The sequence below is a fragment of the Muscardinus avellanarius genome (assembly GCF_963383645.1).
Source record: "Muscardinus avellanarius genome assembly, chromosome: 7".
In the NCBI taxonomy this organism is placed as follows: domain Eukaryota; kingdom Metazoa; phylum Chordata; class Mammalia; order Rodentia; family Gliridae; genus Muscardinus; species Muscardinus avellanarius.
Genome location: NC_137793.1, coordinates 89529730 through 89544791, shown reverse-complemented (window position 1 = coordinate 89544791; position 15062 = coordinate 89529730). Strand labels below are relative to the sequence as shown.

The 15062-nt window shown below is 38.7% G+C and overlaps 1 protein-coding gene across 4 annotated transcripts in view; it reads left to right on the top strand.

Annotated features, from left to right (window-relative positions):
- Positions 1–15062, top strand: part of CAMSAP2 (calmodulin regulated spectrin associated protein family member 2) — a gene marked incomplete at both ends in the record, with an annotated part of 109627 nt that overhangs the window by 61477 nt on the left and 33088 nt on the right. For 2 of the 4 annotated variants that reach the window (XM_080698346.1, XM_080698344.1), the window contains 4 exons: positions 5000–5083; positions 8329–8361; positions 11393–11534; positions 12194–12333. In XM_080698346.1, the coding sequence (XP_080554472.1) occupies positions 5000–5083; positions 8329–8361; positions 11393–11534; positions 12194–12333 (399 nt within the window). The remainder of the gene's footprint in view (positions 1–4999; positions 5084–8328; positions 8362–11392; positions 11535–12193; positions 12334–15062) is intronic. The other 2 variants (XM_080698347.1, XM_080698345.1) reach the window with 1 other exon arrangement.

Here is a 15062-nt window from a genome sequence, read left to right as displayed (position 1 = left end):
GATATATTTAATAATAAGTAAAAAGTAGTTTAAGCTAAGCCGGGCGTGGTGGCGCACGCTTGTAATCCCCGCGCTTGGGAGGCGGAGACAGGAGGATCACGCAGGTTCGAAGCCAGCCGCGCTGGCGTAAGAGACCCTGTTTCAAAAATATAAAATAGGTCTGGGAGCGTAGCCCGGAGGTAGAAGGGCTTTCAGGAACCCCAGTACCACCAAAAAAAAAAAAAAAAAAAAAAAAGTAGTTTAAGCTACAGAATTAAACTAGACATGTCAGGACTTTGGAAAAATATACCAAAACAAGGAAATCAATTAAGAATGTCTAACATTTTTATGCAGCCATGTCAACCCCATTTAGGTTTTGTTTTTTTGTTTTGGTTTTTTTTTTTTGCAATACTAGGAATTGAACCCAGGGACATTCTACCACCGAGCTAGGCCCCCAGCCCTAATTTTATTCCTTATTTTGAAACAGGGTCTCATCAAGTTGTGGAGGGCTCACTAAAGCAGCGGAAGCTAGTTGCGAACTTATGATCCTTTTGTCTCAGCCTCTCCAGTACTAGGATTACAAGTGTGCACCACCATGCCTGGCTTCCATTCAGGTTTTTTTTTTGCAGTACTAGGGTTGGAATCCAGGGGCATTCTACCTATGAGCTACACCCCAACCCAATTTTTATTCTTTATTTTGAAACAAGGTCTCACTAAGTTGTGGAGGGGCTCACTAAGTAGCTGAGGCTGTCTGCAAACCGTGATCCTCCTGTCTCAACCTCTCCAGTACTGGGATTACACGAGTGCACCATCACACACAGCTTCCTTCAGTTTTTATATTAAGTTTAAAACCATTTGATTCAACCTAAACCTTCCCATGTATTTTTTCTTGCTCCATTCCCCTACTCCGCTTCATTACTGATTCTCACTATGACTCTACCCTCGCTTCTCAAACGCAGTGTGCTCTTCTTTTGTCTTATTTTGCATCATCCTGATTTGGTTGTCTTTGTTTTTTTGATACTGCATCCACAAGTCTAAAAGAAATTTACCATAGAAAAGTAGAAGTAATATGACTAAAATAGTTATTAGCATTAGTGGCTGAAATGAATTTATACTTAAAAACAAATACGAAATCACAGAAAACCAGATTATTAAATGATTAAATCATAGAGATGCCCAGAATTATGAATATATGAACCCTATATTATTTGGCCCCACCTCTCTTTTCAGCCTCATCCTGTCAGCCCTCTCTATGAGTTCGCTATGTTGTAGTCAGAGTGTTCTTCATTTATTTAATTAGACCAATTATGTTTCCCACCACTGGGCCTTTGCTCATGTTTGTTATTCTCTGTCTGGAATACTCTTCCTTACTCTTAATCATGGCTAGCTTTTTTAGGTCTTGGCTTAAAGTTACACTACAAAAAGGCTGTCTTAGTCTATTCTGGCTGCTATAACAAAATACCCGAGATTGGGTAACAAAAACAACAGCAAAGCTGGGCATGTGGCATATGCCTGTAATCCCAGTACTTGGGAGGCTGAGACAGGAGGATCACATAGGTTCAAAGCAACTTAGTGAGATCCTGTTTCCAAACAAAATATAAAATAGGGCTGGGAGTGTAGCCTGGAGGTCGAAGGCTGGTTTCATCCCCAGTAACACACACACACACACACACACACACACACACACACACACACACACACACACACGTTATGCCTCACAATTCTGGAAGCTGGGAAGCCCAAGATCAATTGCCAGCAAATTCAGTGTCTGGTGAGGGCTTGCTCTCTGCTTCAAAGATGGCAGCTTATGGAGTCTATGTTTCCATGACATAGAGGGCTCGGCTCGTCCTTCAGTCTCTTTATGAAGACATTAATCCTGTTCATGAGAGCAGAGCCTCCTGATTTAGTCACTTCTCAAAAAGCTCAACCTTTTACCACTACCACACTGGGTCTTAAGTTTGAGTATATGAGTTTGGGGGCCAAACATTCAAACGACCTCAGGAGCCTTTTTTGATACAATCGTTTTTCTGAAGTAGGGTTTTCTGCTCCTCTTTTTTTTTTTTTTTTTTTTTTTTTAGGTACCGGGGATGGAACCCAGGGGTAGGGGTACTGTGCCTCCAAGCTACACCCCCAGCCCTATTTTTTAGTCTTTTTTTATTTTTGAAACAGGATCTTTTTTACTCACCTTTCTGTTAATTTATACAATTTCCTTTTTTCTTTTTCTTTTTTTTTTTTTTTTTTGTGGTACTGGGGATCGAACTCAGGGGTTACTCCCCCAATTCTGTTTATTTTTATTTTGAAACATGGTCTCACAGGTTGATGAGAGTCTGACTACTTCCTGAGGCTATCCTTGAGCATGTGGTCCCACTGTCTCAGCCTCCTCAGTCCTAGGATTACAAACATGCGCCACCACCTGACTAACTTATAGCATTTCTTACATGTGTGTGTGTGTGCGCGTGTGTAGGATCCTGTCTCTCCTGCTTCATGAAGACAAGGTACTTTTTGTCTTTGTACTCTATTTTATCTCTTGATACTGTGTCTTGCACATATTTGGCATTCATTAAATGTCTTTTGACTAAATAAGTGAATGAGTAGCAGTTTAGAATATTAATTTGTGACTGGTTTGCCTTTTGGACAGAATTTTATAAAACCTTTAAGAAATGAAGATGTTTACAAACTGACAGATCAGTTACAACATTTTGTCAGTGAATTAGAAAGTGTTTCCTCTGTAACTTAAAAAAAGAAATGGAAATTGGAAGGAAGGAAAAAAACAAAGATTTATGAATTTTCCTCCTGTCCATTCATTGATAAATAGTTCAAATTGCTAAAAGCTGTGTGGGAGCTCTAATGCTACCTTATATTACTACCAAGATACAAAATATTAGTGATTTTGGCACCATGTCATACTGTCACAAATAACTCGACATGCTTGATATAAATTTTTTTTTTGGGGGGGTGGTACTGGGGTTCCTGGAAGCCCTTCTACCTCCGGGCTACACTCCCAGACCTATTTATATATATATATATATATATTTTTTTTTTTTTTTTTTTTTTTTTTTTGGAAACAGGGTCTCTTAAGCCAGCATGGCTGGCTTCAAACCTCCTGTCTCTGCCTCCCAAGCCCAGGGATTACAAGCGTGTGCCACCATGCCCGGCTGCTTGTTATAATTTTAAAAATTTCAACCGGGCATGGTGGAGCATGCTTATATCCCATCATTTGGGAGGCTGAGACAGGAGGATTGCTGTATGTGGACAGCCTCAGCTACTACTTAGTGAGGCCTTTTGCAACTCAGTGAGACCCTGTATCAAAATAAAGAATAAAAAATAGGGCTGGGGGTATAGCTCAGAGGTAGAATGCCACTGGGTTCCATTGCCAGTACCACATTAAAAGAAAAAATCTACCACAGATCTGAGTTTAAAAAAGAAATGAAAATTATCAGGTGCCAGAAACAAAGAAGGACTGAACATTTTAGTAGCCATTGGCCAATGGCATTGATATTTTTTGTAGTGCCACTTTTTAATAAATTTGAAGCTTTATATATTGCTACTAAGGCGACTTAAAATCATTAACCTGAAATCCAAAATTGTCTAAAATCCTCTTAAGAAATAGTTTATGAAGCTGGGCATGATGGCACACGCTTTTAATCCCAGCATTTGGGAGGCTGAGACAGGAGGATCTGCTTGAGGATAGCCTCAGCTACTTAGTGAGGCCCTTTGCAACTCAGTAAGACCCTGGAGGTGTAGCTTGGAGGTAGAATGCCCCTGGGTTTCATCCCTAGTACCACACACACAAAAGAAGAAGAGGAGGAGGAGGAGGAGGAGGAGGAGGAGGAGGAGGATGTTTATGTACAACATACGCTTCTTAACCTTTTAGGGTTATGGGCTACCTAAATAATCTGATAGTTGTTGAATCAGAACTCCTCCCCAGAAAAAATTTTATATGCAAAAATTTTATGTATGTTTTAACTGGCTTTATGATTATACTCAAACCCACCCGTGATTCCTTAAACATGTCTATGAAATCACAGCTCAAAAACTTGATTAAAGCCAGGTGTAGTGGTGTATACCTATAATCCCAGTACTTGAGAGGCTGAGATAGGAGGATCACAGGTCAGGGAGAAATTCAGCAAGTGATGAGACTCTCATCAACCTAGTGAGACCCTGTAAAATTGGGTTGGAGGTATAGGTTGGAAGTAGAATGCCTCTAGGTTCAATCCCCAGTATTCTGCCCCCCCCCCAAGAAACCCCAGCTTGACTCTGTTTCCTATTGATAATAAAAACATAATTTTAGTGAAAGCTATTTTTATTTTCTCCTTCTAAAATGGTTTGTAAAAGTCTGTCTGTCTGTCTGTCTGTCTTTCTTTCTTTCTTTCTTTCTTTCTTTCTTTCTTTCTTTCTTTCTTTCTTTCTTTCTTTCTTTTTCTTTCTGAATGGTACTAGGGATTGAACCCAGAGGCATTCTACCTCCTATCTACACCCCCAGCCCTAATTAATATTTATTTATTTATTTATTTATTGGGCACTGGGATTGAACCCAGGGGCATTTTACCTCAGCTACACTCTCATCCATCTTATTTTTGTTTTGAAACAAGGTCTCACCAGGTCGCTGAGAGTGTCACTACTTGCTCAGGCTGTCCTCAAACCGGCAATCTTCCTGTCTGGGATTACAGGCATGTGCCACTATGCCTGGTGATTTTAAATATTTTACTTAAAAAAACAAAAAGGTGTTATTTTGCCTCCTAAACATTAAAAACTGATATTATTGAGTACCTTTTTTTCTAACCAGTTTCTGACATATAGTAGTACGTTACTCTGCAAATATTTTATAAATTAATGAAATAATTTTAGAATATCAAATAAAACCATCTGTAGATTTCTTTTCTTGGTGTGAAAATGAAATTTCTTGATTTGAATGATACTCAGACGTGACATCGGGGATCTAACCACAGGTATTTTAAGTGGATGTTATTTTCTTGTTTTATTTAACTATAAATTCTAATTAATGTTTTTATATTTTAAGGTGAATGAACATTTGAAAGATATAATGGAACAAGAACAAAAGTTGAAAGAACATCAAACAGTTGAAGCTCCAGGAGGTCAAAAGGTATATATTTCAATGAGATAAGAAGTATATTTAATTTGAGGAAATATTAATAGTCATGTTTGTTAAGGGTTTTGGTTGGTTGGTTGCTTTTTGCAGGTAACTGTACCTCAGGAAACCATGAAATAAGGCTTAGATAGAAAAATTGTTGATGACTACACTTCAGTTTTTGAGATTCTTTTGGTAAAGACAACAGCTTGTATGAAGCAAGAAAAGTGTTTGAAACAAAACAATTTTAAACATGTCAACCTTCATAATGATTTGCTATAAAACCAGTCTTTAAAATAAATCCTGGAATTTCAAGTTGTAAATTATGATTATTCTATAAAAGAAAAAAATTAATGTGGACTCAATCCTTATAAATTCTCAGATAGACTTTTTACAGTTTTCTTTGAAAACTTAGTTTTGTTTTTTGGGGTTTGTTTGTTTGTGGTACTAGAAATTGAACCCAGGGGCATTCTAACTCTGAGCTACACCCCCAGCCCTATTTTGTATTCTTTATTTTGAAACAGAGTCTCACTAAGTTGTAGAGGGCCTCAGTAAGTAGCTGAGGCTGGCCTTGAACCCGTGATCCTCCTGTCTCAGCCTCCCAAGTACTGGGATTACAAGCGTGTGCTACCATACGCAGCCTGTGTGTGTGCGCGCGCGCGTGTGTGTGTGTGTGTGTGTGTGTGTGTGTGTGGTAGCAGTACTGAAGATTGAAACCAGGGGCATTCCACCTCCAAGCTACCCCCCCCCCAGCCCTATTTTGTATTCTTTATTTTGAAACAGTCTCTAAATTATTGAGGGCCTAAGTAGCTGAGGCTGGCTGCACCTGTGATCCTCCTATCTCAGCCTCCCAAGTATTGGGATTACAAGTGTACATTACCACGCCCGCCCCAACTTGTGTGTGTTTTTTATATACTTAGATCAAGGTATATTTTTAAGTGTATTATAATGAATGCCCTTTAAACTGGGCATGCTGGGACACACTTAAAATCTCAGTACCTGGGAGGCTGAGACAGGAAGATTACAGGTTCAAGGACAGCCTCAGCAAGTAGTGAGACCTGCATCAAGCTAGGGAGACTCTGTTTCCAGTTTAAAAATAAAATAGGAGGCCGGGTGTGGTGGCGCACGCTTGTAATCCCTGCGCTTGGGAGGCTGAGACAGGAGGATCGCGCAGGTTCAAAGCCAGCCTCAGCTACTTAGTGAGGCTCTCAGCAACTTAGTGAGACCCTGTGTCCAAATAAAGTATAAAATAGGTCTGGGAGTGTAGCCCAGAGGTAGGCCCCTGGGTTCCATCCCCAGTACCACCAAAAATAAAAAATAAAATAAATAAATAAAATTTCTGCTATAGATTAAGAGCCCTGACACAGTTTTAATGATTTCCTGCTCTTTGATCCTGTTCTTACATTTTTCATGGTCATTATAACTGCACCTGCCAAAAACTTCCCATTAAATGGGAGGGTAACATACATGCAACAAAATTGTTAGTGTCATTCTTTTTGATGTTGTAAAAAATGAATAGTGCGCGGGCGGGGTGATGCACACTTATAATCCCAGCATTTGGGAGGCTGAGACAGGAGGCTCGTGGTTCGTGGGCAGCCTCAGCTACTTAGTGAGGCCCTTTGCCACTCAGTGAGACCCTGTTTCATAATAAAGAATAAAAATCAGGGCTGGGGGTGAATATGAGGTAGAATGCCCCTCGGTTCTATCCCCAGTACTGTTTAAAAAAAAAAAAAAAAAGAATAGTGCATAGTGGGAGGCTGGTATTTTTCTGCTTTTTTTTTTTTTTTTTTTTTTTTTTTGCGGGTCTGGGGATGGAAACCAGGGGCATTCAACCTCCGAGCTACACCCCCTGCCCTATTTTTTATTCTTTATTTTGAAACCAGGTCTCTCTGAGTTACAGAGGGCCTCACTAAGTAGCTAAGGTTGCCCATGACCGTGATCCTCTGGTCTCAGCCTCCCAAATGCTGGGATTACAAGCATGCGCCACCACACCCGGCTATTTTCTGATTTTTAAGATGACATTTTTCTGATTGAGGTTATTGAAAATATCTATTTTATATTATTTTAGCAAAAATTCTTATTTTTATTGCTAATTTATATAGGAAAAATTTTCTACCTAAAAATTGATTATGAATTTTAAGTCAGATCTCATTTAGTTTGGTTCAGTTCAACAAATACTTATTTAGGGCTGCTGAAAATACAAAGACAAGCTGGGTGTGGTGGCGCCTGCTTGTAATCCCAGTATTCGGGAAGCTGAGACCTGGAGGATCGTGGTTTGCGGACAGCTGCAGCTACTTAGTGAGGCCCTCTGCAACTCAGTGAGACCCGGTTTCAAAAGAAAATAAAAACTAGGGCAGGGGGTGTACCTCGGAGGTCAAATGTCCCTGGGTTCCATCCCCAGACCCAGAAAAAAAAAAAGAAAATACAAAGACAAATAATCACAAAGTGTTAAGTTTAATATATTATACTTTTTAAGGAAAAAATTGTATTCTTTGGGACATCCCTAGATGGTAAAATTAATAACACTTGTGTTCTTGGTAGATTCTCTAACATTGGTATTTGCTTTATACTTGTATTTATTGGAATAATCTTTTCTTCTTTTCCCTTTTGGAAAGAATATCCCCTTAATGAATTTTATCTACTAATGTCTTAAGAATTATGATTGCAAATCTAGTTCAAGAATCATCTTATTTCCTTTCATGATGTGATTTTATTTTTCAGTATGATACATTGATTCCAAACCTCAAAAATGAAATTCTTTGCTGCCCCCAAATCCTTATATACAGCATAACCTAGATATCTTTTTTTTTCCTTGTGGGTCTGGGGATAGAACCCAGGGGCATTTGACCTCTGAGCTATACCCCCTGCTCTATTTTTTTATTCTTTATTTTGAAACGGGGTCTCACTGAGTTGTGGAGGGCCTCACTAAGTAGCGGAGGCTGTCCGTGAACCGCGATCCTCCTGTCTTAGCCTCCCAGATGCTAGAATTACAAGTGTGTGCCACCACACCTGGCTTAACCTAAATATCTTTAAAGAAATTTTCTGTATGAAAACAAGGTGGGGAAAGGTGATGGTATATACTACGAATAACCTATTTATTTTGAACTAAAGTATTAATAAACATAAGGAATTATTATGAGAACTATAAACTTGGAACTCTACTGTCAGAAACTCTGATATGATTTGCTAATTAAAAGTAATTCTGATGAGTTTTCCCTTTGCCTTTTGCTTCCCCCTTTTTTCTGCTGCTTCCTCTGAAGTCTCCTTCCAAATGGTTTTGGAAACTGGTTCCAGTAAGTTTGCCCAGCTGCTTCAATTGCTTTCCAGAATTGTAGTTGTAGAGTGGAATTGTTTATATCTTGCTGGTATAGTAATTTAATGTATGTCTGCTAAGTCACTGAAAAGAAATTGGATTTCAGGATACTTGATCATAGCATAAAATGGAAAGATCTAGTTAAAATTTGGATTAGAAGTTTTAAAAATAACTTAAAGAATGAACATCTTTTTACTAATCTCATCAGTATTTGTAGACAATCAGGTAAAGCAAGAAACAAAACAACCTAATGGGTATAGTTTAATGAGTTTTAATAATTTTATTAAAAGTGAATGTGAATCATGTATATATAACTGTCTATATTTTTTAGTGATCTTTTTGACAAAGACTTTTTTTCAACCCAAACTGTCGATGACATCTCATTTTATTGTGTGATGAAAAAGGAAAAGATTCTCTGTGGCCTCAATAGTATTAGGCATAAACTATAATAAGTTCTGATTTGAAGGATTGATATTTCCCAATTAAGTTTGGGGAATTGCACCATTAGGAATAAAAACCTAATTTAGAAACACACCATAATGTTGACATAGAAAATATGGTGCTTCTTTTAAGTGCCAAATTTTAATTTTATAGAAAGTATAGAAAACATTTTTATGCAGTGAGTATTTATAAAGCATATAGCATATTCAAGTGTTTCTTAGCTGCAGTTGAATTGAGAGTTGTACATAAATTTTAAGATTTAAAGTTGGTTTATCTAACATTTCTCCTAGGATACAAGCTTTATATTGCTCAATTTTTCTGATTGTCTGATCTAATGTGTGTGTGTGTGTGTGTGTGTGTGTGTGTGTGTGTGTGTGTGTTGTAATAAGGATTGAACCAACCAGCAGTCTACCTCTGTGCTACACCCCCAGCATTATTTTTTATTTTGAAACAGTGTCTCATTAAGTTGCTGAGGGGCTATTTCTGAGGCTGCCTGGGAACCTGCAATCCTCCCATCTCAGCCTTCCAAGTACAGGGATTACAAGTGTGTGCCACCATACCCAGCTTAAACCATACCTTTTTTGCTGACACCCTGTAAATCTATGTTTGTGTGTAAAGCTACACACACACACACACACACACACACGTACGTTCAGAAGTGTTGATAGAAGGGAAGAGAACAAACCACACAGTTCAGTTCTTTGTTCCGTGGCCCTGTGCTCGGGTCAGTCCATTTCCAAGTTTCAGGTTGTAGGCTGAAACCCATTAATCCTGGAGAAGATCTGGAAAGTCTGGGGGACTGGGCCCAGTTGGAGATCGTCCAGGAGACACACTGTTTTGAATCTAGATGAGCAAAGAGAGGAGGGCAGAGATCTGGAACAGAGCCTGCTAAAAGTGAGAAAGGTAGCTTAAGGCTAGAAGATGCTGCTGGGCGATTTCCTTTTTTCTGTCTTCTTTGTTCGCTTCTCACTTTTCTCCTCTCCTCTTTGCATGGTTGATTTTGAAATTGTCTTCTAGCAATAAGGTGAGGAAGTTCCCTAAGAACTATGTAAAAATCAGTAATCAAAGAACTTACATAGTACATCTAAGCAGTTATTTTCTGAACATACATACCCTCATTAGGAATATATCATTAACTACAGATGTCCAGCTTGCAGCATTTCAAGAGGAAAACATGTTCCATAAATCTCACCCTTGGGTAGCCATATAGGAAGAAGAAGAAATAAATACCTTTCTTCATTAATGCATTTGCTTTTCTGAGAGATCTTACTTAGAAATCATATTTTGCCATCAAATGTTAAAGTGTTCTTTTCAGTAAGTCTGTCTCTCTTTCTTTCTTTCTTTCTTTCTTTCTTTCTTTCTTTCTTTCTTTCTTTCTTTCTTTCTTTCTTTCTTGTGGTACTGGGGTTCCTGGAAGCCCTTCTACTTCTGGGCTACACTCCCAGACCTATTTTTACATTTTTATTTGGAAACAGGATCCTCCTGTCTCTGCCTCCCAAGTGTGGGGATTACAAGCATGCGCCACCACGCCCGGCCTTATTTTTGTTTTTCTTCACATATTTTTCTCATATTTTAATTATAATATAGAAGTGACAATTCTAGATACAATTAGAAGAAAAATTCATTTTAGTTACTTTTTAAGATGACTTTAAATATCAGAATTATATAATCGTAAGTGTTGTAATAGTATACACCATTATGAGGTCCTCAATATTACTTCTATTGGCTTTAGGAGACCTACTAGCCAACAACAGCTAACCTTTATTGTTTGCTCCTATGTGCCCAGCATTGTGCATATCACTGTGTCTATCATCTTGTTTAACCCTCCAGTAGTTCTATCCCCATTTTACAAGTGGGGAAAATGAGATATGAGAGTTTGAAGTAACTTGTCCAAGATCACAAAGCTAATATATGGCAGAACCAAGATCGAAACCAAATCATTTGACTCAAGAGTTTGTTCTCTTAACCAACTTGGGTAATAAAACTTGGATTGGGATTTCTTTCCGTTTCAAAGTTCTTAATGTTTCTTTTGTATTATCTCAAAATTCAAATGGTAAGCCAGAATACTTTGTGTTTTTATTTCAGTTCATCAGAGTGGTGATTCTTATCTCTAAATGTTTCTTAAAGAATTCTTCTACCTGGCCCCTAATGTTGATAACTTACAATTCTTCTTAAAGAATTTTTAAGTTTTTCTATGGGAAAACTTTTTCTTATTTTCTTAAAGTTTTTCTCTGGGAAAACGTTTGCTTTTTCCATAGAAAAACTTTCATTCTGTGTAAGAACTTTCAGTCAAAGTTAAATTAACATTAATGTAAGTGAAAGTACTTAGTTTTGAAATTATAGTGTTGTTGCAGTGTACTTAACTTTGGTAATACCTACAATTATTTAGAAAAGGATATTGGTAAGTAGTTAATCAGTTTTTTATTTATATTTTATTAGATACATTAAAATCTGTAGTTCTGAATTTTTCCCTTTATGTTGCTTAATCTCTCTCTCTCTCTCTCTCTCTCTCTCTCTCTCTCTCTCTCTCTCTCTCTCCCCACCATCCACCCTCTATTTTTATATTGTAGGCTCGTTATAGGAAAGAGCAAACACTGCTTAAGCAGCTACCTTGCATTCCACTGGTAGAAAATTTGCTGAAGGATGGTACAGATGGCTGCGCATTAGCTGCCCTTATTCATTTTTACTGTCCCAGTGTTGTCAGATTAGAGGGTAAGTGTGCCAGTAATATATTCTGAGCTGTAGATGGTAATGGTTGTTTTGTTTTGTTTGAGGTACTGGGAATTGAACCCAGGGGCATTCTACCTCCAAGTTACACCCTCAGCCCTACTTTTTATTCTTTATTTTGAAGCAGGGTCTCACTGAGTTGCAGAAGGCCTCACTAAGTAGCTGAGCCTGGCCAAGAACCTGTGACCTCTGTCTCAGCCTCCTAAATATTGGGATTTCAAGTGTATGCCACCATGCCTGGCTGAAACAAATGTTTTAAAAGAACACTTATGTAGCCAACATGGTGGCATATGCCTATAATCTTGGTACTTGGGAGGGTATAAGGGTTGTAAGTTTGAGGCCAGCCTTAGCAACTTAACATGACCCTGTTTCAAAATATAAAATAAGAAGGGCTGGGGCTGTAGCTTGAAGGAAGAATGCACTTGAGCTAAATCCCGAGTACCAAAAAGAAATGATGATGATGGTGCTGCTGGTGGTGGTGGTGAATCATCCTGAGGAAGATATAAAACTCTATATAACTACAGTTAGTTTTTAAATATAGATTTGTTAATCAGATGCCACATAGTTGTGTTATTGGTACTAATTATGGAATGGCTATGAAATGTCTGTCAACTCAAAGTTACTTGCTCTTTTTCCATTTGAAGATATTTGTTTAAAAGAAACTATGTCTTTGGCTGATAGTCTGTATAACCTGCAGCTGATTCAAGAATTTTGCCAAGAATACTTGAACCAGTGTTGCCATTTCACCCTGGAAGACATGCTCTATGCTGCTTCATCCATAAAAGTAAGCTGTTCTCTTCTTCCCTTTGTTTTGTTAAAGTTTAAGAAAAACATGCGAGATAACTGAATAGCCTAGTTACATCAAACTTATAGATTATATCAGTCAAAAGAATTTTAAAGGACTAGGTTTTACTTGATCTGTCTGTTCATTTTTTGTTTGTTTGTTTTGCAGTACTGGGTTTGAACCTGGGGCATTCTCACTAAGTTGCACAGGGCCTCATTAAAGAGCTGAGGCTGGCTATGAACTTGTGACTTTCCTGTCTCAGCCTCCCAAGTACTGAGTTTACAAGTGTGCGCCACCATGCCCAGCTAAGAATTTTTAATTAAATAAGGACTCAATTGAAAAGTAAGGTTGTATATTATTTGCTATCATGGATAAATATATGTAGTTATATAAAACTATGTGGTGTTTATGCATATTTTATGTATATAATAACTCTTTGAATAATGTTAAAAATAAGTTACCAGATTATTTGAAAATTCCCACCTTTATTGCCTCTTGACAATTAGGCAGTTGCTTTCAGGGATTTTTTTTTTTTTCTTCCCACAATTGGGGACTGAACCCAGGGGACTATTCTACCTCTGAGCCACACCCCCAGCTCTATTTTTTTATTTTGAAACAGGGTAGTTGAGGCTAGCCACAAACTTGAGATCCTCTTGTCTCAGCCTTCCAAGTACTGGATTACAAGTATGTGCCACCATATTAATGTTAAAGATAATAATAATGGATTTTTGAAAATTGCATTCCATTCCTGATTTTGACAACTAGGTTATAAATACTATGTTTTTTATTCTGTAAGAATTATTTTTTTTCCTCCAGTGATTATTTTAGTAGTGTATTTCATGTGAACTATTAATATAGCAAATTCAGAAATGATAAATGTTTTATCATTGATTCATATAGTTTTGTAAAACTTTGAACTATAATTTTAATATCTTATAATTATAGATATAAAAACTTTATAGACTATTTCAATTCCCAAGGGGAAAATGTGCTTAAAATATTAATTTGTAGCCAGGTGTGGTGGCGTGCTCTTGCAATCCCAGCATTTGGGAGGCTGAGGCCAGAGATCACGGTTCAAGAACAGCCTCAGCTACTTAGTGAGGCCCTCTGCAACTCACTGAGACCCTGTTTCAAAATAAAGAATAAAAAATAGGGCTGGGGATGTAGCTGGAGGTAGAATGCCCCTGGATTCCATCCCCAGTACCGCAAAATAAATAAATAAATAAATAAATAATAATAATAATAATAATAATAATAATAATAATAATAATAATTTATTTGAGCCGGGCATGGTGGCGCACGCTTGTAATCCCCACGCTTGGGAGGCAGAGACAGGAGGATCGCGCAGGTTCGAAGCCAGCCATGCGCGCTGGCTCTTTTAGGATATTTCAGGAGCTGCACTAAATTTGATACATATTTAGTGAGAACCTAGTGTATGTGCCAAGCACCACGCTAAGGCTGGAGCATTGAGTTATTCATTCGTCCATAAGTACTTATCGAGTCTCCCTATGCCGGACATAGACTGCTTTTCAATCTGGGGAATAACACAGTGAACAAAGGAGCTTTGCTTCTCCTCTCCCCCTGCCCTAAAACCTTCCCCTTGTGGTATTTACATTCCTGACAGATTTCCAGCGATTTAGCAGAGAGACATTGGTAAGCAACTAGTAGCAATCTGCGCTGTAACGTACATAGGGACCTAGACAGGTGCGAGGCAAAGGGACAGTTGTGGCTACTGTGAGTGCGGTCAGCAGGACTGTGAACATGGCGAGAGGGAAGCACTGTGCCTTCTAGTGCTCTGTGGGTGGGGTAAACTGCAGCGGTCACCGCAGAGCTTAACTTGGCATTATCTAACCAAATTTAAAATGCACAGAAATGTAGGTGCCTATGTTTGAACCTTAATCCCGGGGAGTGGGGGGAGTCAGAGGCATAAAGGTTTGTGTCTCTTGGTAACATTTCATTTTAATAGGAATATATATGTATATTTTTTTTGGTGGTACTGGGAGTGGAACCTAGAGGCTTTCTACCTCCGGGCTATACTCCCAGACCTATTTTATATTGGAAACAGGGTCTAAAGCCAGCTGAGGCTGGGTTCGAACCTGCATGATCCTTCTGTCTCAGCCTTCCAAGTACGGGGATTACAAGCATGCACCATCATGCCCGGCCTAGGGATATAATTTTAAAATGGTGTGTGTGTGTGTGTGTGTGTGTGTGTGTGTGTGTGTGTGTGTGTGTGTGTGTGTTATGGGGAGGTAGTCTACCTCTGAGCTCCACGCCCGGCCTAGGAATATAATTGTGTGTGTGTGTGTGTGTGTGTGTGTGTGTTATCGGGGATAGAGACCGGGGAGGGTATTCTACCTCTGAGCTCCACTTCCAACCCAATTTTTTATTTTTTTATTTTGAAACAAGGTCTTACTAAGTTGCGGAGGGCCTAAGTAGCTGTCTCAGCCTCCCAAGTACTGCGATTACAAGCATGTGCTGCCATGCCTGGCTTACTCTTTTGGGATATACTTGAACTATTTACTTTTTATTTGGAAACAGGGTCTCTTCAGCCAGCGCAGCTGGCTTCAAACCTGCGTGATCCTTCTGTCTCCACCTCCCAAGCGCGGGGATTACAAGCGTGCGCCACCACGCCTGGCTACTTGAACTATTTAAAGGAAGGAAGTAGAGGTATTTTTCCCCAGGGGGTCTTTTTGGAACCTCTGATCAAACCCAGAGCACTGCACCCGAGC